Raw genomic sequence first — 25,943 nt, 5'->3', positions numbered from 1 at the left:
GGCTTTTTTTTATAAGGTAACGAGCATTTGTCTTAATTTTACCGCATTGGCAAAGAGGTGTTGGTGATATATTTCTAACAAATAGATGATGATTGAGTGCACTGCATTCAGTCCGTAATCTTGTGTGAAGAACTTGAAGTTTCCTTATTCCTGCATTATATTATGTAGTTATATGGCGGATATCTTTATTCAAGTAATCATCGAAAGAAGATAAGGTTGTTAAACTACGGACACTATTTGGTAGGAAATTCCAGTTACTGAAGGCAGGAAAGAATAAAAGTACAAAGTGGTCCTGGATGGTGTACCACGTACTGAACTGTCCGAAAATGTAGCCCCTTTATGCAGTCTGTTTCCAGAATTCAATATATATATTGAAGATGCGTGTCGGCCTAAGACATCGTAGACATGTGTGAATATTGATTAGGTCAGTGTTATGTGGATCCTTCATTTATTGACACCTGATCTTAAGAAGCTAGATAACAATGTTCCAGAAAACTGCGATGATAGAAAACTATCTAACTACTAAAAGGAGATAAAACTTTGGTGTGTATGTATGAAACGTCACAGCTGTCTTTTATCGGGAAATTTCATGTTATCATGTCAGAATGTGGTGAAAACTTGTCGAAACAGTGTCTTATCATATTAAAAACTATGTTATAGTGTCAAAGTGTGATGTTAACTTGTCTAAATGTTGTTTTATTATGTTAATTGGTCAAGTGATCCTCTCAATGAATGGCATTTATAACTTGTCGAAAGAAGTGACTTATGTTAACAAGCTATGTTAGCATGTCAAAGCGTGAAGTTAATGTTTCCAGATAGGATCTTTTTATGTCAAAAAGCTATCTTATTATGTCAGAGTAAAGTGTGATATTGTCTACAAAGCGTGCTATTATGTTAAAAAGAAAGACAATATTAAATGATACTTTAACAATATAGCATAGCGTTTTGACATAAGAAGACAAGTTAACATCACACTTCGACATGAAAACATGCCTACTTAACATAAAACATACTATTTGGACAAGTTAACATCACACTTTAACAAGATAAACAAAGCATATTAACATAATTAGACAGTGTTTAGACAAGTTAATACCACACTTTGACAAGACAACATAGTTTTTTAAGATAATAGCACGCTTAGTAGGCAAGATCACATGTTACTTTTAAATAATAACATAGCTTTTAACATAATAAGACACTATTTGAACAAGTTAACATCTACTTTGACATGATAACATAACATATTAACACAATACAACATTAGTTTGACTAATTAACACCACAAATTGACAAAACAACATACCGGTAGCTTTTAAACATATTAGTACGCTCGGTAAGAAGACGGTACTTCGACATAATATCATAGCTTTTTAACATAATAAGACTGTTTTGACAAGTTAAAACCACATTTTGGCATGGTAACATGTCTAGTTAAATAATAAGATACTATTCGTCATAGGTGGGCCGGTGGTCTAGTTGTAACACGCTTGACTGTCAATCCAGAGGTCCGGGGTTCGAATCCTGGTCCAGGCATTGGAAATTTCTGAGATGCTCTTGAGTGTTTCCCACCTAACTAGAGGCCTGTACTGGTTCTTCCCAGGAAAGATGGCTTCGCGTGTATCGATGCTATACACCGGGCACGTTAAAGAATCAGACTGTCTTTTCGAAAAGTGCTAGGCTAAGTTAGCCGGACACGTCTGTATCTGAAAAGTTCTCTCTGTCTGTTCTGGTGGCTTTATCTCACTCTGTCCCTCTTGTCAGATCGCTCAGTGTCTCTACTAGTAGAGGATGATTTCGCGCCCTGTGTGGCTGCATTATATGTAAAGCGCCTTTGAACGTGTTTATCATGAAAAGGGCGCTATATAAATCTGGTATAATAATAATAATAATATTTGGACAGATTTACATCGCACCTTGACTGTTTTGACAAGTTAACACCATAAGTTGACAAGATAACATATTGTTTTATTATAAAAGCATGATCGGTAGACAAGATCACATGACATTTAACAAGATAGCATAGCGTTTCAACGTAATAGCACGTTAATATGGTACCTTAACAAGATAACATTAATTTTTAACATAATAACACGCTCTGCAGACAAGATCACACGATACTTTAACAATATATCATAGCTTTGTAACTTGATATAACACTCTACAGACAAGATCACACTTAAACATGATAACATGGCTAGTTAACCTTTTAGCCTGCTGGCGGCAAATGATTCTGCCATTGCGACCAGTGCAGACCAAGATCATCCGTGCAGGCTTATCATGGTCTGCATTGTTTGTTATTCAGTCAACAAATTTTCAGTGAACACTCCTTTGAATAATGTGTGGTACTGCCCAAACTGAATGATGGACCAGACCATTTTAGAAATTTAGTAGGGTAAAGGTTAACATAGTAAGACGCCATTTTGACAAGTTAACATAATATTATGACATGATAACATAGATTTTAACATAATAAGACATGTTAACACCACACTTTGACAAAATAACATGGCTAGTTAACATAATACGTTACAGTTTCGACAAGTTAACACCACACTTTGACATAATACGAGTACTATAACTTTTTAACATAATTAAGACTCTGTTTTGACAAGAGAACATCATGCTCTGACATGATAACCTGAAATGACTCGAAATATGACAGCAGCGGCTTTCCATATAATTATATGTCTGAACCTGAAAGACGATCTGACAACAAGCAATGGTAGAGAAAAAAAAAGAAAAACATCAGGTAATAGCAACTCGTCAGTAAAGCATCAAACAAGTTTTGTATACAATTTTCTTGAATTCTTGTGTTCCAGCTGTGCAGGTCCCTTGTCAAACTGCTGTTTCTACAATAACACAGTACCTAATTTCTTCAAGCAAAACATCCGAGTACTGGTTTGAAAGGCATTTTCCTCCTTCTTGAAATTGCTATAGCCCATAAAGTAGTGTTGTTGTCTACTTTTTTGCCCAAAGAAAAGCTACAAAAACTTCAACACCTACCATATTCTCCAGATTTAAGTCTATGCGATCTGTTTTCTAGTTCCTCGCTTAGAGAAAATGTGTCTGGCCGAGCATGTGACAGTAAAAGTGCCATTGGAAGCGCAATTCAGTTGAAACAGATACCAAAGGAGACTACTCTGACACTTTTAGGCAATGGATATCGCGTCTCTGTGAACGGGGGATACTTTGAGGGGTTGGTGGCATAGGTGTTATTTAGGAAAATTTCTCGTGTATATTTTTTGAGCCCAGTAACATAAAAAAAAAGCACCCTCCGATTCAACCATCTATATACCACGTATTTATTATTTGAAATATAGTAGAAATGTAAATGAAAACAGAAATTATTTGCTCTTGAACGAGGAGATGTTAGGAATAAGATGTTTATAGCAAGCAACTAAGCCTTACAATAAACCGACAGTGCAAAAAAATATAATATAGCGGTAACTTGCATACAAACAGCACATGTTCTGTGAAATTTGTCATCTATCTCATTTTTGAGAAATTTATACATGTATAGTTCTTTGATATATCAGTTGTAAGCGGAAAATGTCGTTTTGGCGTTGTCCGTTTGTCTGTTTGTTTCTGTTTGTTCGGACAGACATATGAACATTGTACTCCTGTGAGATTTGTTGAGGGCTTATGAAAAAAAATAGAACAGGAAAATACGTACTTGTTCACAGATGGTAAAATAATACAGTACACATACAGTACACAATTGATCCTTATTTTGAAACAGCGTCATTCATAAACATGTTTTAGTTACCTACCAGTTCGACAGTATGTGCCTTCGTTTCCTGTGAGGCAATTGCAAACATGTTGATTGTTTTCGATAGAACAGACAGCACCAGAGCAGGGGTAATTGGAACAGGTTGCTGAAAGTGCATAAGCATAGGTTATACTGAAAGTTGAGGAAACTACTACATGGAATAAATATCAATAAATGCGTAACTTTAATGGTGGTTAATCGGGTTTAGGTCAAGTAATGGATTTGTTTGAAACTTTGACAAACGACCATTCACACGTATTTGTGATCACTGAGTGCTTACTACACTTACGGTCATCCCTAACCCGACACTTTTTAAAGTCCGTTTTCTTATTTGGTTTAATGTATTAGTTTGAAACTATGTTTTGCTACATTAGCTGTAAGAAATTATAAAATATTTCAACTGTGACGATCCGGCAGTTTTGCGCCTTGTACATGCACGATTTCAAAATTCCAAATCTTTTGCACGAGGAAATTTTGGTAAACAAAAAAAATTAGCGAAAAGTTTTATCTAACTTCTGCCTTGTAAACTCACCTCTTTTCGTTTCATTGACCGTGACCCAACAAGGTTATAATAAGAGATTATTCTTGGATGTGTGTTATGCTCATTGATAGCATATTTGTAGATTGTTCTTTATTGAACATGGACAACAGGTAATCACAGTATGTCAAGATTATTATTTTGAAAGGTTACTTTTAAGACTGCTGCAGATCAATGTGCATTACATACCGATTTGGCAATTATCTCCTTCGTAACCATCTGCACATATGCAAGAGTAGCCGTTGACGGCATCTGTACACACGCCTCCATTTTGACATGGATTACTTACACATTTGTCTGTGTCTTCAAATTATCAAAACAGTATAATCAAATTAAGATACAGCTTGATATTCGTGGAAATAATATATATAGATTTATTTGGTTGTCGAGTCAGCATAATCATTGATGTCTGTTTTACACATTATGGTAAAGTCTTTATATAACGATTACATAAATAAGGCTTTTATCATTAAAACTTTCTTGCATTTACTTATGTGGTTTGGTTCTCAGCTACAATCACACAGTCGTTTATGGAATGATCTGCATTCTAAATTTGAACATTTGCAGTATGAATATTCACATACATTTTCAATATGTAGTCATATAATCCTAAGAATATTATAATTAATGGCTAGAGGTAACACTTTTGCAGACCCATGTACGTTACATACAAGTTTCACAATTATCTCCTTCGAAACCGTCTGTACATGCACAGGAGAAGCCGTTTACGGCGTCTGTACAAATGCCTCCATTTTGGCATGGATTACTTGCACATTCGTCAGTGTCTATTAGAGTTAAAACAATTGTGAACGAATTTAGATATAGTTGATAAATTATGGTTCTAACACTTTTCACGATTTTAGGATTGTTATCAGATATTTGTGATACACAATATGGTAAAACCTATCTTAGCTATTAAATAAATTTAACTTCTGGATCGTAAATGCATTTCTTTTTCACTCATTAACCGTGACCATAACACTTACTATAACATATTATTTTGATTTTGAGTTATGCTCTTTCATCGCACGTTTTCAGTTTGCTTTTTAAAGTGACTAGACAACAGATAGTCACATTATGTTTAAATTATTATTTTTAAAGATTATTTTTGAGACTGTTGCCGCCCAATTCGCATTACATACCAGTTTGGCAATTAACTCCTTCGTAACCAGCTGCACAAGCACAGGAGTAGCCGTTGACAGCATCTGTACACACTCCTCCATTTTGACATGGATTACTTGCACATTTGCCTGTGTCTAATAATTATCAAACAATTATAACAAAGTATGACAAAGCTTGATATTCGAGGAGATAATGCATCATCATTTGGTTTTGGAATAAGCATTATTAGGATTGAGGCCGACATCTGTGTTTCGCAATACGGTAAAATCTGTTTATCACGAACACATTAATAAACCTTTTAATAAATAAAATTTCTTTAAGTTACTTCTGTGGTCCTGCTGTCAGCTACTATCGAACATTCGCTTATTCAATGATTTCCATTTTAAATTTAAAAATTTGGAAAATGAATTTTCAAATACTTTTTTCAATCCGTAGTCATATAGTACTAAGAATATTATCATTAATGGTAACATGTTATACTTTTACAGACCCATGTACATTACATACCAGTTTCGCAATTATCTCCCTCGAAACCGACTACACATAAACAGGAGTAGCCGTTTACGTCGTCTGTACAAACACCTCCGTTTTGGCATGGATTACTTGAACATTCGTCTGTGTCTAATAAAGTTAAAAGAACTATGAACGTCTTAAAACATAGTTTACAAATTAGGCAACTTAAACTTCTATATTTCCATACGACCAAAGTCTGCATTACACAATATGGTAAAATCATTCTTTTTTTTTATATTCAAAATGAAGCCAGGGCTTTGTACATTTATTTACAAACACTTAATCAACTTTTCTCATTTACGTACTTATGAATATTTATGAAAACTTTTTAAAATGGACAGATAATTCGTTAAAAATGACATTTTCAAATAATACAAAGGTCAAATCTTATAATTGGAGAAAATCAGCAGAATTACATTTGAAACATTACTTTGTACAATATTATCTGTTTGTAGCATTTTCATTATTTGCAAGAGTAAAAACCGTCAAACATTGGTGCGGTATATTAATCATTAAAAAACAAATATTAAAACAACTGACAATATTTACATATCTCACATATAAACCATATTTTGAGTTAGTTTTTTCCTTTTATTAAATTTTTTACTAACATTTACAAGACAATATATGTATAGTTCAACAGTTTCATTTTACGAATTTACAATGTTTTTTTTTTCCAATATATATCATCCAAAAATATCTAGGTCGGTTCAGGTAGATGTATTGAAAAATATATATTAGAAATTCTCTATAACATTATCAATAAATGTACCTATTTCTCGTTTATATCTTTTAGTATTCATTTCGTACAGAAATATGTTGATAATGTTCAATTCTTTCGAACATTAATTACTCAAGAAAAAAGATTTGTATATGCAAAAACTTGCTACAGTTAAAATTATATTAAATTCCCAGTAATGGCTGTTGTCAAAGTTGTATCCTGGAACCCTGTGTTCCCAGGGTAGGGTATGAACTCGGAACTAAGGGTGAGGTAACCCCGACAGAAACCTAGAGTGCCATTGGCACTCTCTTAACAAACCACAGCACCATGCAATATCGCTATGACTACACAGCAATCCGGTATTCAACAATGTGGTGCTGAATCTCTGAGGTCCCTCCAGAGAGATTCAGTGCCGGGCTCTGAGCTTCGGCAGAGCCCACCTACAACTACTGTGGGTCCCTCCTTCAACCCACAACATGCAATAGAAGCAGGAGGAACATACCAAGGAGAAGAACCAATCCGCATCAGCAGGCTGATGCATTGGAATGCAGAGGGTGTCTTCAACAAGAAAGCTGAACTTAAACATATCCCCCATGAGAAAGACATCAATGTCTTTTTCATTCAGGAAACTAACGTACAGCCAGAAAAATCCTTCGAAGTCAGAGGATACCAGCGTTTCCGCTGTGTCAGAGTTGGCAGAGGAAAAGGAGGCATCATGACATTGGTCAGGAACAACATCAGCGCAGTCCAGACCAACACGCATATGGATGACTCCGAGTTCCAAGTTCCGAGCCTCAGAAAGAACGAGTTCAACTTGAAACTTGTGAATATATACTATACTCTCCAAGTGACTAAGCTCTGTCCCTTTACAAAGTTACAACTGATAAAACCAGGTTCATCATTGTAGGAGACTTTAACAGTCACTCACAAAGCTGGGAATATGACCACCTGGATAAACGTGGAGAGGAAGTGGAGACCTTGCAAGATGATAACAAGCTTAATCTCATCAACAAGCCCGATGATCCCCCAAATGTTTAGTCCAGAAGCTGGCGAACAACATCAACCCCTGATCTTGCTCTATGTACTGATGACATACATGGACATGTCAAGCGGAAAGTCGATGAGCAACTAGGAGGTAGCGACCATCGCCCAGTCCATCTTACTATGGACCGTATAGCATCTACCTCATCTAACATCCCTAGATGGAAGTACAAGAAGGCCAGATGGACCTTTCGCCAAAGTCTGATTGATGAGCTATGTAAAGACATCAAAGTGGAAGGTAGAGATATTAAAAGGGTTGTCAAAGACTTCAACGCCAGTATACTAAAGGCTACTTACAGCGCCATTCCAAGGGGAGCAAGAGAGGACCATAAGCCCTATTGGAGTGATGAGTTGGAGAATCTACAGGCAAAGTTATCAGAAGCCAGGGAGGAAGCAGAAAACAATCCCTCACAAGAAAGTAATCTTTCTCTACAGCGAGCCAAGGCCAATTTCCTCAGGCACAAACGGGAAGCACAGAGGAAGAGCTGGAGAAACAAAACAGCCTCGCTCAACCTAGATCGAGATGGTCAAAAGCTGTGGAGATTGACGAGAAAACTGAACGATCACGACACAGGAAGAGGCTCAGTAACTTTGGAAGAAAATGGTGAACTGTTGACGGGTAAACAAGCGGCAAACGCTTCTAACTACAAAGATGTTTCCAACATCTCCATCAACAGGGAACGGCAAAGGGAAGCCCGAAGAGAAAAAAGAGAAAAGCAGACAAGCCAAATGACATCAGAATCATGAAGCAGAGTCTTAAACTACATGAGCTACAGACAGCCCTTAGGCAGTTGAAGACAAAGAAGTCTCCTGGACCAGATGGAGTCAAAAATGAAATGCTGACCCATCTACGCATTGCAACAATTTGCAAACTCCTGGAAATTTACAACTACAGCTGGACACAAGGACTGCTTTCACAGATATGGAAAGAAGCAGTCATGATCCCCATCCACAAGAAAGGGAAGGATTCAAAAAGGCTGCAAGCTATCGCCCAATCAGCCTAACCAGCTGTGTTGGAAAGACAATGGAGAGGATTGTGAATGCACGCCTGAAGTTGTACATGGAGACTAACAACCTACATGCAACGCAACAAGCTGGCTTCAGACAATTCCGCTCCACTGAAGACCAGACTACTTATCTATCGCAAGAGATAGAGGACGCCTTCCAACAGCAGAAAGTCGTGCTTACAGCATGGATTGATCTGCAGCGAGCGGACTGATGGACTCCTCGTCAAACTGATGAGGAGTGGAGTAGGAGGACACATGCTGAGGTGGATTAAGTCATACCTCTACAACAGGAGAGCAAGGGTCAGCATAGAACATGCCAGCAGTAGGAAGTTCCTGTTGCGTCATGGTGTCCCACAAGGCGGAGTCTTATCCCCTACACCCCTGCTTTTCATCAATGATCTGGTGTCTGAACTACCGAAAGGTGTTAAGGCTGCACAAATGATGTTGGTCAGGCTTCGCTCAGGGCATGTACAAGAAATACAGACTGGCACCATCGCCATCTTGTCCATGTTGGACCGAAGATCAGACTGCGGAGCATATACTTCAGAGATGTAAAAGGCATGACTAGGAGCGAGCTGCGACTTGGTCGATAGATACCTCATTCCACCAGAAACTGTATGGAGGCATTCAGGATCTGCGGCAAACCACAAGTTTCATCGAGGCTACTGGTCTGACAGTGTAGTTGCGAACGAGAAGAAGAAAGAAGGAGTGTCCTGAAACAACACTTTTAACGTTCTCTATAGTTCTATGAATTCCAAGTAACTTAAAGGCATTCGATACTCTGTTCTAAAAAGGTTTTATCAAATAAAGTCAACACAGAAGTGTTCTAAATTATCTGATATTTCGCAAAAGCTACAACTAGGATTTTCGTTAACTTTCCATTTACACAGTTTTTCACCATCGGCAATAATATTATTAACCAATTTGTATCGAAACTGTCTGTATCTATTATCAATAGACATTTTCACTTGTAAGTAAAGTTGGTTTCATGGTATTTTGAAACCAAATTGCTTTCCCAAAATGAATGCAAGTGCGATTTCGAGATTCTTTTTTGCAAAAGTATATTTTATATCCCTTTATTATTTAAGAATTCTAAATCTAGTGTTGAAAAAGGAAGACGTTTTAGATTCACTTGAACGCAGGTACGTGTTGACTCTTCTGTTTGTTTGTTTGGTTTCAATCAACATGTGCAATATCATTCATTTTTAAACTACAAATATCTTTTAAATCTTTACATGTAAACACTTGTGTATTTATAACGTTATACATATAAGTTGTATTGCAGTAATTGAAAATCTTTTATTCAACGTGTACAATAATAATTGTGCAATAATCCATTTACTGCAAGATAATCCATAGTGGTTTTGTTTAATGAATTTTTCAGTCTCACATCCATGAAACGTTCCAAAGTATCTGATAATGTACACCTGATATTAACGAATAAAGTCGAGAAGAGTTACTTCTGTGATACTTCTTGTTGTCAGTCTGGTCCATTTTGTCACGATATTCATCCGGAGGTATTGGTGGCGAACGTTCGTTCACTAGTTTTTGTTTGTCTTTGTTTGGAGTGAAACTGTCTTCCATAGATTTCTGAGTTTCCATGCGAATACTTACACCACGTCCGATGCCTGCACTTGATACTGGTGACGATGGCAAAGATAATGCCCGATAGGCTTTTCCTTTATGTGCAACTCTTGGGTTCGGATGTACCTCACTGGGTTCAGCTGTGTCAGAATCATGTTCTTTTTCAGACGTCTGTGTATCACCGAAAGGACAGTCAAGCATCTTATGTCCGATCTGCGCACACTTTTTACACACCCAGTCATTTGGGCATTGACTAAACACATGACCGTCTGACAAACACTTAGTTCTTTGTTTTGGCCTAACACTCTTGTCGCCTTTTACTGTCCTGAATGAATATCCCGCGCAGAGTAAATCCCGAAATTCATGAATTGAGGCAGGGGCTCTTGAGGGTAGATGATTTAACAATTCGATTCGTTAACTTGTCATTGACGCGTAATTTCTCACGAAATAGCGAACGGATTTCAATATCTTTTTTAGTTAATGTACGCATGATCAATTCATTGTCAACTGTCAATGGAATGTTCTTTACTCTCACTCTAGTGGCTACCTCACTATCATGCTGACCAGGAGTAGGTTTTAAAACACTGATGCGTTTACCCCTTATGAGTACACCTTGTGTCATAAGCCTGACCTTGTCCTTGATATGTGTTACATAAATTCGCCATACTCCTCGATTCCTTTGTAGACCCGTGATATGAGAAGCTGGAATTGTATTGCCTATTGCCATGTACAGTTCAACATGCTCAATCCATTGTAGTGGTTGGCTCTGCTTTCTGGTAATAAAAACCTCGGTCTCTCTCGGGTACAATAAGAAAGTCTTTTGATTCAGGCCTTTATCCGAATTATCGGCAATATCCGAGTTCTCATCAGACATTATTTATATGAAATTTTCCGTTTCGACATATAAAAGCGTACCTCTTATAATATATTCCGATTTATGTACACTATATATTGATCTTCCACTATAGATTAGTCACTGATAAATCTATTATATAAGATTAAACTGTTTTATTTTGCATGCAAAGAAACACTACCGTGGCAGTATGTCGCTTGCATAAAAAAATCAATCTTAGCGAATACATTAATTTAACTTTTGCATTGTAAACTGGCTTCTTTTCGTTTTATTGACGGTGCAGCAACATAATTATTATACCACATGTTTTTGGATTTTGAGTCATGCGCATTGATTGCACATTTGCAGGTTGCATTTTAAAGTGCGTAGACATTTGGTAGTCACATTATGTAAACATTGTTATTATGAAAGTTTATTTTTGAAACTGGTGTAGGCCAATGACCATTACATACCAGTTTGGCAATTTACACCTTCATAACCAACTGCACATGCACAGGTGTAGCCGTTGATGGCATCTGTACACACTCCTCCATTTTGACATGGACTACTTGCACATCCGTCTGTGTCTAATAATTATCAAACAAGTAAAAGAAAATTAAGACAGAGCTTGATATTCAAAGAAATAATGCATCTACATTTGGGTTTCGCATCAGCATTGTGGCATATAACTGTTACACAATACGGTAAAGTCTATTTATCACGAATTCATTAATAAGCATTTTATGGATTAAAATTTCTTATGTTTTCTATTGTAGTCCTGCTCTCAGTTACTGTCAAACATTCCTTTTTTTGGGTGATTGCCAGTTTACATCTGAACATTTGCAAAACGAATTTTTTAAATACTTTGTCCAATCTGTAGTCAATAACGCTAAGAATATTATCATTAATGGTAAAATGTTATGCTTTTGCTGACCCATGTACATTACATACCAGTTTCACAATTATCACCTTCAAAACCGTCTGCACATGCACAGGAGTAGCCGTTTACGGCGTCTGCACAAACGCCTCCATTTTGGCATGGATTACTTGCACATTCGCCAGTGTCTAGTAGAGTTAAAAGCTGTCTTAGCTATTACATAAATTTAAATTCTGGATCGTAAATGCACTTCTTTTCCACTCATTTAGCGTGACCATAAACAGTTTCTATAGCATATAACTTTGAATTGTTAGTAATGCTCATTGATCGCACGATTTCTGGTTGCCTTTTACAGTGCGAACACAACAGATAGTCACATTATGTCTAGATCATTATTATTATGAAAGTTTTTTTTTTTGAATTGTTGCAGGCCAATGATCATTACATACCAGTTTGGCAATTATCTCCTACGTAGCCATCTGCACATGCACAGGAGTAACCGTTGACAGCATTTGTACACACTCCTCCATTTTGACATGGATTACTTGCACATTCGTCTGTGTCTTATAATTATCAAACAATTATAAGCAAAGTAAGACAGAGCTTAATATTCGTGGAGATAACATATCTACATTTGATTTTCGAAGAAGCACTGAGGCCGATATCTGTGTAACACAATACATTAAAGTCTATTTATCACGAATACTTTAATAAGCCTTTTAATAAATAAAACTTCTTGTATTTTCTTCTGTGGTCCCGCTCTCAGCTACTATCGAACATCCGCTTATTGAGCGATTTCCATTCTAAATTTAAAAATTTGGAAAATGAATTTTCAAATACTTTTTTCAATACGTATTCATATAATACTAAGAATACTATCATACCCATGTACATTACATACCAGTTTCGCAATTATCTCCCTCGAAACCAACTACACATGCACAGGAGTAGCCGTTTACGTTGTCTGTACAAACACCTCCGTTTTGGCATGGATTACTTGAACATTGTTTCTAATACAGTTCAAAGAACTATGAACAGCTTAAGACGTAGTTCACAAGTTAGGCAACTTAAACTTCTATATTTCGATACGATCAAATTTTGCATTACACAATATGGTAAAATCTATCTTAGTGAATACATTAATCTAACTTTTGCAATGCAAACGGGCTTTCCTCGTTTAATTGACGACCAATCAGCATAATTATCTTCCACATTTATTTCTTTTTGGATTTTGAGTCATGCGCATTGATTGCACATTGCAGTGCGTAGACAACAAGTAGTCACATTGTGTCTAGATTGTTATTATGAAAGTTTATTTTTGAAACTGTTGCAGGCCAATAATCATTACATACTAGTTTGGCAATTATCTCCCTCGAAACCGACTACACATGCACAGGAGTATACGCAAATTAAGACAGAGCTTAATATTCAAAGAAATAATGCATCTACATTTGGTTTACGCATCAGCATTATGGCATATATCTGTGTTACACGATACGGTAAAGTCTACTTATTACGCATCATTAATAAGCATTTTATTAAATAAATTTCTTGTATTATGCTCTCAGCCTTTGTCAAACATTCGTTTATTGAGCGATTGTCAGTCTAAATTTGAACATTTGCAAAACGATTTTTTAAATACTTCGTTCAATCTGTAGTCAATAACGCTAAGAGTATTATAATTAATGGTGAAATGTTATGCCTATGCAGACCTATGTACATTACATACCAGTTTCACAATTATCTCCTTCGAAACCGTCTGCACATGCACAGGAGTAGCCGTTTACGGCGTCTGTACAAACGCCTCCATTTTGGCATGGATTACTTGCACATTCGTCAGTGTCTAGCAGAGTTAAAGAAATTGTTAACGAATTAAGATATATAATTGATAAATTATGGTTCTAACACTTCTACATTTCGACACGATATCAGGATTGTTATCAAATATTTGCGTTACACAATATGGTAAAATCTATCAAAGCCATTGCATAAGTTTAACTTCTGGATCATGAATTCATTTCTTTTGCACCCATTTACTGCGACCATAAACAATTACTATAACATATTATAATGGATTTTGAATTATGCTCATTGATCGCACATTTTCAGTTTGCATTTTAAAGTGAGTAGACAACAATGAGTCACATTATGTTTAAATTATTATTTATAAAGGTTATGCTGAAACTGTTGCAGCCAAATTCGCATTACATACCTGTTTTGCAATTAACTCCTTCGTAACCAGCTGCACAAGCACAGGAGTAGCCGTTGACAGCATCTGTACACACTCCTTCATTTTGACATGGATTACTTGCACATTCGTCTGTGTCTTATTATAATCAAGCAATTATAGGCAAAATAAGACAAAGCTTAATACTCGAGGAGATAATGCATCTACATTAGGATTTTGAATAAACATTGAGGCCGATATCTGTGTTATACAATACGATAAAGTCTATTTTAAAAGAAATATGAACGTCTTAAGACAGATAGTTTGCAAATTAGGCAACTTAAACTTCTATATTTCGATACGACCAAATTCTGCATTACACAATATGGTAAAATCTAGCTTAGCGATTACATTAATCTAACTTATGCATTGTAAACTGGCTTCTTCTCATTTAACTGACGTTGAATCAACAAAATTGTTATACCACATTTTTTTTGGATTTCGAGTCATGCGCATTGATAGCACATTTGCAGGTTGTTTTGTAAAGAGCGTAGACAACTCGTAGTCACATTGTGTCTAGATTATTATTATTAAAGTTTATTTTTCAAACTGTTGCAGTACAATGATCATTACGTACTAGTTTGGCAATTAACTCCATCGTAACCAACTGCACATGTACAACTGTAGCCGTTGACGGCATCTGTACACACTCCTCCATTTTGACATGGACTACTTGCACATTCGTCTGTGTCTAATAAGTATCAAACAAGTATAAGCAAATTAAGACAGAGCTTAATATTCAAAGAAGTAATGCATCTACATTTGGTTTTCACATCAGCATTATGGCATATATATGTGTTACACAATACGGTAAATTCTATTCATCACGTATTCATTAATAAGCATTTTATCAAGTACAATTTAATGTATTCTGCTCTGAGCTACTATCAAACATTCGTTTACTGATTGACTGCCAGTTTAAACTTGATTTTTTGCAAAACGATTTTTTAAATGCTTTGTTCAATCTGTAGTCAATAACGCTAAGAATATTATCATTAATAGTGAAATGTTATGCTTTTGCAGACCTATGTACATTACATACCAGTTTCACAATTATCTCCTTCGAAACCGTCTGCACATGCACAGGAGTAGCCGTTTACGGCGTCTGTACAAACGCCTCCATTTTGGCATGGATTACTTGCACATTCGCCTGTGTCTAGTAAAGAATTTTTAACGAATTAAGATATATGATTGATAAATTATGGTTTTATCACTTCTAGATTTCGACAAGAATTCAGGATTGTTATCAAATATTTGCGTTACACAGTATGGTAAAACCTAACTAAGTATTATATAAATTTAACTTCTGGATCGTAAATGCACTTATTTTTGCTCTCATTTACTGCGACAATAAACAATAACTATCACATATTATAATGGATTTTGAGTTATGCTCATTAATCTCACATTATCTTGTTGCTTTTTAAAGTGCCAACACAACAGGTAGTCACATTTTGTCTGGATTATTATTATTATTAAGAAAGTTTATTTTTGAAACTGTTGGAGGCGAATCATTATTACATACCAGTTTGGCAATTAACTCCTTCATAACCAGCTGCACATGCACAGGAGTAGCCGTTGACAGCATCTGTACACACTCCTCCATTTTGACATGGATTACTTGCACATTCGTCTGTGTCTTATAATTATCAAACAATTATCAGCAAAGTAAGTCAGAGCTTAATATTCGAGGAGATAATACATCTACATTTGGTTTTCGAAAAAGGACTGAGGCCGATATCTGTGTTACACAATACGGTAAATTCTATTTATCACGAATACTTTAATAAGCCTTTTAATAAATAAAATTTCTTGTATTTACTACTGTGGTCCTGCTCTCAGCTACTATCGAACATTCGTTTATTGAACAGTTTCCATTCTAAATTTAAAACTTTGGAAAATGAATGAATTTTGAAATATTTTTTATCAATACGTAGTCATATAATACTAAGAATACTATTATTAATGGTAAAACGTTATACTTTTTTCAGACCATTGTACATTACATACCAGTTTCGCAATTATCTCCCTCGAAACCGACTACACATGTACAGGAGTAGCCGTTTACGTCGTCTGTACAAACACCTCCGTTTTGGCATGGATTGCTTGAACATTCGTCTGTGTCTAATAGAGTTCAAAGAACTATGAACTTCTTAACACGTAGTTTACAAGTTAAGCAACTTGAACTTCTATATTTCGATACGACACAAATTTGCATTACACAATATGGTAGAACCTTTCTTAGCGAACACATTAATCTCTTTTTTGCATAGTAAACTGGCTTCTTTTCGTTTAATTGACGTTCAATGAACATAATTATTATGCAACATATTGTTTTTTAGATTTTGAGTCATGCGCATAGATTGCACATTTGCAGGTTGCTTTTTAAAGTGCGTAGAGAACTAGTAGTCACATTGCGTCTAAATTGTTATTATGAAAGTTTATTTTTGAAACTGTTGCAGGTCAACGATCATTACATACCAGTTTGGCAATTAACTCCTTCATAACCAACTGCACATGCACAACTGTAGCCGTTGACGGAATCTGTACACACTCCTCCATATTGACATGGACTACTTGCACATTCGTCTGTGTCTAATAATTATCAAACAAGTATAAACAAATTAAGACAGAGCTTAATATTCAAAGAAATAATGCCTCTACATTTGGTTTTCGCTTCAGCATTATGGCATATATGAAATTTTATGCCCACATTAAAATTTTTATGGAGTGTGTAGGAACCGAGAGGACCGACTTTCATTCGGGACGGCGGTTAATCCTTCCCAAGCTATTCTATATTTTTACATAATTAACATAATCCAATCATTTTCCAGTATCAGGTCACGTGTTCCTTATAATCCAATCAGAACAGTCGGCAGCCATTCCTTACTTTTAAGCATTCACATTATCACGTTTTCGTTGTCGAAGCTAAAAAATTACAATTTTACATAGTGTACAAGGATCTAAAAGGTTTTTATTTAATGTTTTATTACGCAGTTCTGTCTGCTTTATCGAAAGGACATAATAGTTTTGGGGTGGCGACATCCCTCTATGTGCAAATTGACTACAATTTTCAATGAACACGCTTATAAACAAAGGAAATTCGTGACCTACTTTCAAGTCGGCATAATCTCGGCATCGACGAGATACACCGAGATCCAACATGGCAGCCCCCACAGTGAAAGTGCAGTTGCTAGGACACTCTTTTGTCAAAAGGTTACGGAATTTCATCCGAAACAGTCCACATCACACATATAATCTGAACATTCGGGGGCCGCCCCTTATTCAATACTCAGGATTCTCCGGGGCACGCGTGAACGACCTTCGTGAGCATTTAGACGTGGTTGAAGACTTCAACCCGGACGTCGTTCTTTTGTTTATTGGGACAAATGATTTGTGCGACGACAGTCTTCCTCCGCAAGCAATTGTTCAAAGAATATTTGACTTGATTGACACATTGTTGTTTGTACTTGGAGTGAATAAAGTTGTTGTATTCTCTATTCTACACCGCTGCCCTTCAAGTAGAACTAGATATCCAGTTAATACCATGGTCTTCAATGACCGGGTTGATGAAGTCAACATACTACTGTCCACAGATTTGAATAAGGCTAGTCACAAACGTACATACTTCTGGCGCTTAAAAGGATTCTGGTCCCCTGAGGCAAAACAACGAGTGTTTGACACAGACGGATGCCACCTGTCACCAATTGGTCAAGAGAAGTTGCTGTCAAACATTAAAGCTGCCATTGTCGCCACCCTGAGACGGACCATTTGCAACTCTACCCCACACTAATTCAGATACGTATACAGTATTATTTCTATTAGGTGGGATAATGTAATGATTATATGATACAAACGGAATGGTGATAATATAATAATATATTCATGATATAACAAATATTATTGATAATAGATTTATCATATATATATTTAGCACATATACAGATATATACATACATCTATATTGACAGTCATATACTGCTATAAAATTTCTGGCCTTAGCTTTATTTACTTAACAAATATTTTATATTACGTTCCTTTTCTTCGAGAAAGTAACATTCTTATAAAGACTATTTATATCATCTGTTTCACAATTAGGCGATAATTAGGAATGATTGGTTGGACATTTTATGTCAACCCGTAACATAGATATTAGTTACATTTGGTTTATGCTACAAACATATATTTAGCATTATCTGTTTCAAACCTGCATGGTTCATTATTTATCCCACTACTTTTCAATTACTACTGTACACGTAGTTACTTGGAGTGGGGGTCAGACAACCTTCACAAACTCCAAACCAGTTCAGGCTATTTACAGGAAGGGCACCCGACTTGCAAGTTTTTTACTTTCATTTTAATTCTGTGCTCATTACAACAGCCATTTATCTGTCAGTCCGCAGACTGTTACAGCCGTTCATAACCTACCAATTAAAAATTAACTGGGCACATACAAAACCGGCTTACTCAGTAAGCCCGCCCATTACACATATATTTAGGTAGGTTTTGGTGGTCTTACCAGGGTTTCCACTGGCCTTAATTTTTAGACTTACTCCGGTATACCACCCATATTTTTTGCTGTTGTGATTTATTTATTTTAAGCACCACATTATTTGCAAGTCATGTTGCTTCCATTCCGCTTAGGCCCGTAATGTACAATTTTAAAATAATTTCAGGCAGTAAGACCTTCTAGTAAAACAACATTTACGCCATCATTTTGATATAATCCATGCGTCAAAACATCTTGTCTCAATTTTACTACATATTCTTATATTTAGCTAATTCTATTTTCTTTACATCATAAAAGCTCTCAAGTGAGACTTTATTTAAGACAGAATATTCAAGATAGAATCGATAATGCATCATGTCATGCAAATGTTAACATAAGACGAATACTGACCCACCATTACAGTTTACGGTTTAAGTCTTTTATTTTATGCTAGCTTATGAAATACTGTATTCTATCAGTTAAATATTTTGATATCTCATCGCTCACACTGTGAAAATATGAAATCTATATTTTCACACTGTGAGAGATATGAGCTCCGCCCCTTCATACATTGTGTATGAATTTTAAATTATTTGCTTAAAACAGGATGAAAATTATAGTCGCACTTTATTCTTTATAATATATTACGCGCTCGTGAAAATATTTGAAATTTTCTCACTTCTCAGTGAGATATATTCCATATTCACTCCAAACAAACAAATATTCTCTATATATTCATTATTCCCTTCATTTTCAGATGAAGCCACCATACAGACGGAAATCACAATCGGTTTCTTCTTGCTCCTGTTGTGCCCACGGTGAGGACAACTCTATAACAACAAACACTACCGACAAATCAGTGACGCACAAAACTCCTCTGAATACAGACGGCCGTCGAAAACAAAAACTGCCAAAAACACGCAAACATTTAACAAGAGTGCACATAGCACACAGCACTGTCAGTCCTTCGAATCAGAGTATAGACAATGCTATCTCTACTTCAGCACACACTGACACGACCCATGGAAGAGTGACTCTCCAATGCAACAATGGGCACCCTCCAGTACTTAACAGTATAGCTAACCCTGATACAAGCATGAACGTTGTGAATTCCTCACAAATTCCTGTTTTCTCCGTGGCACAAACAGATCAGGATCTGGCTCAAATCCCTTCTCATACGAACACAGTGAACTCAAACACTGCACCTATCATGGAACAACCACTGGATATGGATACCGAGTCAAGTGAAGACAGTGCTTCCGACCTAGAGGAGGACACAAGAACAATAGAAGCAGTAGCTCATCATCACGTTAATAATATTAATCATATGGAAGGTAACGGCATCCAGTTTGTTCAACCGGTATCTTCATCCATCCTCTTCCAAATTACAAAATCCATTCAGAAACGGATATGGAAGCATAAATTTATAGATATGGCCGCCCTCCTTCCGTCCACTTCAACTCAGCAACCCATCCAGTATACCTTACAGATGGATACCCAATCAAAGTTAAGCCTTACGCCAAACTCGCAATCCAAAATAATTACGAATAATGAATCTTGCATAACGGCTTTTTTACGTTTTGCCGCTGTCTATTCGGTCAAACACCCTCTTGAAACCCCTCAACTGATGAAATATGGGGAAATAGTCAGAGACATTGCAACACGAAGACCAGGCTTGGCCTTTCTTTTCTATGATACACAATTTAGAATGTTGAGGGAATCTGTTCAATTACCATGGGACTATATACACACTGAATACTGGTTAACGGCTTGCACTTCCTTTCAACAACCTTCGGTTACCTCCTTTCGACCCAAAAGTGCAAACCGCTTCGCAAATCCCCGGGCCAGACGCTTTCTCGACAATACCTGCTGGCCCTTCAACAAACGAACTCAATGCCATAACCCAAGATGCACAATCCCTCATGTATGTGGCTTCTGCAGAGGCCCCCATGCCGCTTACAACTGTTCCTTTACCAGCAAAGGTCAAGCCGCCAGATCAGGACATACAGCTCAACACCCTACAGTCCCAGCCAGGCCTTCCAACACCCAACACAATAACCAGAAAGCCCAAAAATGATTCCTCAGTAGTTACTCCAATAAGAGTCTCAATTTTGAAATCATACTTGACTTCCTACCATCTAGCCGATTATTTAATTCAAGGTTTTACCAACGGTTTCAAACTTGGCTTTATTGGTCCGCGACTTGACACTTTCGCCCAAAATTTTAAATCCTGCATGGCCGATCCGTCTCTAGTACTCAGTAAACTTCAGCTAGAGATAGAGGAGGGCCGGATCTGCGGCCCTTTTAACACTCCACCTTTCCAACAGTTTCGGATCAGTCCTATAGGGTTGGTCCCAAAGAAAACGCCAGGTCAATACCGCCTTATTCATCACTTTAGCTACCCCAAAGGTCAATCCGTCAATGATTTCATCGATCCCAACCTCGCGACAGTGCAGTACTGTACATTCGACGATGCTGTTCCTCTGCTCCTTGATCTGGGTCCCGGCACATTATTTAGCAAAACTGATATTGATTCTGCCTTCCGCCTAATTCCTGTCCATCCAGATGATCACAATCTGCTGGGTATACAGCTCAATGGCCAGTACTATTACGACAAATGTCTACCCATGGGGATCTCCTCAGCATGTGCAATTTTCGAACGCTTTAGCACAGGCTTACAACACATAGCAACATCGCATCTTAACATTAAGCATATGTTGCATATCCTTGATGATTTCTTGATACTTGGCCCACCCAACTCCCCATCATGCCAACAAGATCTTGATCGGTTTCTCCATTTTTGTGCACACATTGGTGTACCTATCAAGGCCGAAAAAACGGTTAACGCGACAACTGTTATAGTTTTCATGGGTTTAGAACTTGACTCTGTTGCAATGGAAGCTCGCTTACCCAGGGACAAAATCGACAAGTTACGCATCTCGCTCTCCAATATATCTCACAAACGTAAAACCACTCTAAAAAATCTACAGTCTCTCTTGGGGCTCCTGAATTTCTGCTGTCAAGTTGTAGTACCTGGCCGCGCTTTCTTACGCCGTCTGACAGATTTAACTAAGAAAGTGTCCAAACCCATGCATAGGATAACTCTCAATAAGGAGAGTCGAAGGGATATTAAAGCTTGGCAAACATTTGTAACACATTTCAACGGAAAAAACATCCTGTCAGCCCAACGTTGGATCCTGTCAGACAACTTACACTTGCACACTGATGCTTCGGGGTCTCTGGGATATGGAGCCATATTTGGTCCTCATTGGCTTCATGGAAGTTGGCCTTCATCTATGGCTATGCTAGACATTACGTTCAAAGAACTATTTCCTATTGTTCTCTCTTTAGGAATTTGGGGTCATGACCTGTGCAATAAGTGCATAGTCCTACATACAGATAACAATGCAGTGGTACATATTGGTAATAAGCAAACGTGCAAGATACCAACAATAATGATCTTAGTTCGTCGTTTAGTCCTTGTGTGCATGCAGTACAACATTTTGATCAAAGCGGAACACATTCCTGGTAAATATAATGTTTTACCGGATCTCCTCTCTCGTTTACAGATAGACAGATTCCGCTCTCTGGCAGGCAACATGGACGCAGACCCAACAGTTATACCAACGAATTTACTCAATCTACATTGAACCAAGCCGTGTTGCGTCTCCTTAACTCGGCGCTAGCCCCATCTACTGTGACCAGCTATCGCAATGCCCTCCAACATTATGTTACCTTCCATAATACCTTTTATCAGGGAACACCCATACTACCTGTAAATGTTACCAAACTCGCACAGTTCATTGCCGTATGTCACAACCGAAACCTTAAATCATCAACAGTGACGTCTCACATTTCCGCCGTTTCTTATGTTCACAAAATTCACGGCTACCCGAACCCAGCGGAGAGCTTTATAATCAAGAAACTGCTACATGCAACTAGACGTAACCAGAATCTTGACGGCCGCAAGCCTTTCACTACCACCATTTACTTGAGTTGGTCAACTCCCTACCTAAGTTTATGCCCAATACATATTGGTTACTTGTTATGAAAGCGATGTTCTTAACAGCGTTGTTCGGGTTACTTGGAGTCGGAGAAATCGCTTTGACCAGAAACAGTCCTCAAAACCTCATATGCCGTGAAGATATCTCCTTTATAGCTTCCCAAACTAAGCGAATCAATTCTATAAAAATTACCCTCAGACATTACAAACATTCCCAGGGTTCGTCTGCAACCATCCCGCTCACCAGACAACACCCAAAAGAGATTTGCCCCGTTCTTGCTCTCCGCAAATATATCAAAAAAGCTTCCCACAGGTATAGCGGGCCCCTCTTCATCGACCCTAACGGCAGTCCTATTTCATCCTCCCATTTCAGGTCAACCCTCAGGCAATGCGTTATTGCTATTAACCTTGATCCCTCGTGCTATACAGGGCATTCCTTTTGCATAGGAGGCGATACACATGCCCATAATGCTCAAATATCCACTGAACAAATCCAGCGCCTCGGCCGCTGGAAATCATCTGCCTTTCGCAAATACATCCGTCCACAGTCATTGCCGTCACACCATAACATAAATGAAATTTCACGTTCAACACCAGCAACTACCCATTGGCCTACCCCCCCCCCCACCCCTCCCCCTTCAGCCACCAAGTTTAGAGACACACTGGATGCTGTTACCTTTTCAGGCACTAGAGCCGGGTTCTTATCTTCACGCACCGTTCAAGGCGGGCAACATCGAATCCTACCTAAACGCACCGTTCAAGGCGGGCGTGTCTGCAATTTAATAATAATAATATAAAGAAAAAAGCACCGTTCAAGACGGGCAATACTGCAACTTTGCCAAAAACGCACCGTTCAATGCGGGCACCATTACATAGAGATGGTACCTAACCAAATAAATCAAAGGGGGACAACTCTGAATTGATCAATAAACCGAAGCCAACATTAAACATTGATCAAAAGTGAAAGAAAAATCAGATAGGTCCTTTTTCAAACAACTTACCAGGCAGACAAAATATGACCTACATTTTTTTAAATCCCTCTGTATTCAATATACAATATGCACGCTTTTCTCATGACTTACACTGACAGTTATTTTGTAAGTTGTAGTGAGGCCCTGATAGAAAGTTTAGTAATGCATGAAGATTATATAGAATAATGCATAACTTCCTTTGAAGAAAATTAACGACATTAAGAAACGTTATTAAGTTTTGATCTTTTAGCCAAAGTTGTTTATTTATTGTTCTCAATGATGATACATTGATTTACACAACATTTATATATCAAAATGTAAAACGTATATATCCAACAATGGGAAATAACAAAAAAGTTAAATTGGTAACACAAAACTTCATTGTCGTCAAATATAATTACAATGTTTTAAGGTAGTGGTTGTAATTACTACATGTTAAGGTAGGTGACAGGTAATGACTCTATGTAATGTATTTTAAGCAATTCTCAATTTAAACATTCTCTGGAGGGAACAAGCACGATCATTTGCTTTCCCTGAAAAACGAATAAATGCTGAAAAAGCATATGAAGATTACTCTATTTGATGATTTTCGTTACAGGTCAACTACCCTAAACAAACTAAAAGGTGTTTTATTTATTGTTGAAAACAAAGTAATCGGATAATTTCAGATATCAACATTGATTTAAAACTTATACTGTTTACATAACTTGAAAAATGTTTTTTGTTCGGGCCTCTCATTTACAAATATATCAACAATTATCACCTGAATTGAGTGCATTCATGAGTGAAAAAAATTGATGGTAAAATGGTGTAGGGGTTTGTTTACAATATAAAATCTTTAGTAACTTCTTTAAGGTACATTTTTGGTATGGTTTTGGTAAGCTTATAATAAAGAGCATGTCATTCTCTTTCACTCAGAATTTTTTCAAGCGTTTTAGACTCTTGGCTAGTCTTGGAATTTGACTTTATTAAAAGACAAAAGGAAGTTCAGTATAGGCTCTTTCAAAATGTGAATGTAGAGTAAACTTACCTTATACTCTATTGAATTTATTTAGCTGTGGGAGCTTTTGATATAGGCTATAATTGGGGAAGTCCTAAAATCTTTGAAACATGGTCAATACAAGAGTTGTCCATTTTGCTTCAGATATTTTGAGAAAGTCATTTTTTAGATAACAAATATTTCTATTTTTGACATGGAGAATAGGAAAACCATAAATATATTTAGAAAATTGGCGCACCTAGCTATCATTTCACTATGAAAAAAAAAAAACTATAAAGATGAATTTGAATCTTTTAGGTACCATCTCTACATTACAAATTTAACCATGGGCACCGTTCAAGGCGGGCTCCAATACATTTTCAGATAGACGCACCGTTTTATACGGGTACTATTTCTTTGTTTGTACATAATGATAAATCTTTAGACACTCAGGTGCACGGTCTAAGTCATTCACCTTTGTTTAGAGTTAACACGTTAATGTTATCTATATTACGATATTTTCTAGTCATTGAGATGTGATTTAATTTTCTTAAAAGATGGATTTTTGTTTCTGCACCGGGCATCAGTCCAGCGCATTTTTGCTTTAGACTTGTTCACCGATGTATATAATTTTCGTAATATCATCTTAGTTTACGCCATCGTATTTTCACTTTTGTTATACTACGGTTGTATTTGTTAAGTTTATACCGCACATTTGTGCAATATGTATATTTTGTTCATTAACATACGATTATTGTGTACCCACTTCAAGTAATATGCTAAATTTCTTTAAGTACATAGGCTTATGCCTAAAAGTTAATTACCACCATAAATTTTCAGTCATAACAAAACATCCAACAACCTTACGTAAGTTACGTAGTCAGTATTTATTATTAAGATACTTTAAACTGGCGATTTATTATCTAGCTATTTGATGGGATACTTACACTTCCTTCAACCCATTACATTTATTGAATCTAGTCAGTCTTTGTTTTCACATATTTAACATTTTTCAATCTTAACACATATCACCAATTACACTCGGAATTCACTGCTCAAGGCAGGTCTTCCTACATTTTGTTTTTCAATTTTAGTACTTTGATTTCACTTTTAGCACCTTAGAACCTTAGGGTTTTATAGTTTTTTACTCTGTTATTGTTATCGTGTTTCTTTTGGTTAATTCTGCTTCACCCTTGAGTTGCGGTCAGTCCTGTTTCCTCTGGGTGGCGTTGTGATGGCGGTTTCATGCCACCCAGATATAGTAAAC

General features: G+C 36.9%; 1 protein-coding gene across 1 annotated transcript in view; it reads right to left on the bottom strand.

Annotated features, from left to right (window-relative positions):
- The window catches only part of LOC123561091 (uncharacterized), a 125,691-nt gene that overhangs the window by 72,279 nt on the left and 27,469 nt on the right, over positions 1–25,943 (bottom strand). The window contains exons 30-41 of the mRNA XM_053516991.1: positions 16,716–16,829; positions 16,245–16,358; positions 15,760–15,873; positions 15,277–15,390; positions 14,812–14,925; positions 14,220–14,333; positions 13,737–13,850; positions 11,604–11,717; positions 5,940–6,053; positions 5,453–5,566; positions 4,500–4,613; positions 3,774–3,878 (exon numbers count right to left, since the gene is read on the bottom strand). Coding sequence (XP_053372966.1) covers positions 3,774–3,878; positions 4,500–4,613; positions 5,453–5,566; positions 5,940–6,053; positions 11,604–11,717; positions 13,737–13,850; positions 14,220–14,333; positions 14,812–14,925; positions 15,277–15,390; positions 15,760–15,873; positions 16,245–16,358; positions 16,716–16,829 — 1,359 coding nt within the window. The remainder of the gene's footprint in view (positions 1–3,773; positions 3,879–4,499; positions 4,614–5,452; positions 5,567–5,939; positions 6,054–11,603; positions 11,718–13,736; positions 13,851–14,219; positions 14,334–14,811; positions 14,926–15,276; positions 15,391–15,759; positions 15,874–16,244; positions 16,359–16,715; positions 16,830–25,943) is intronic.

The sequence above is a fragment of the Mercenaria mercenaria genome, chromosome 10 (assembly GCF_021730395.1).
Source record: "Mercenaria mercenaria strain notata chromosome 10, MADL_Memer_1, whole genome shotgun sequence".
NCBI lineage: Eukaryota > Metazoa > Mollusca > Bivalvia > Venerida > Veneridae > Mercenaria > Mercenaria mercenaria.
Note: the sequence above shows the minus strand (reverse complement) of the source record. Positions and strands in the feature narration are given on the sequence as shown.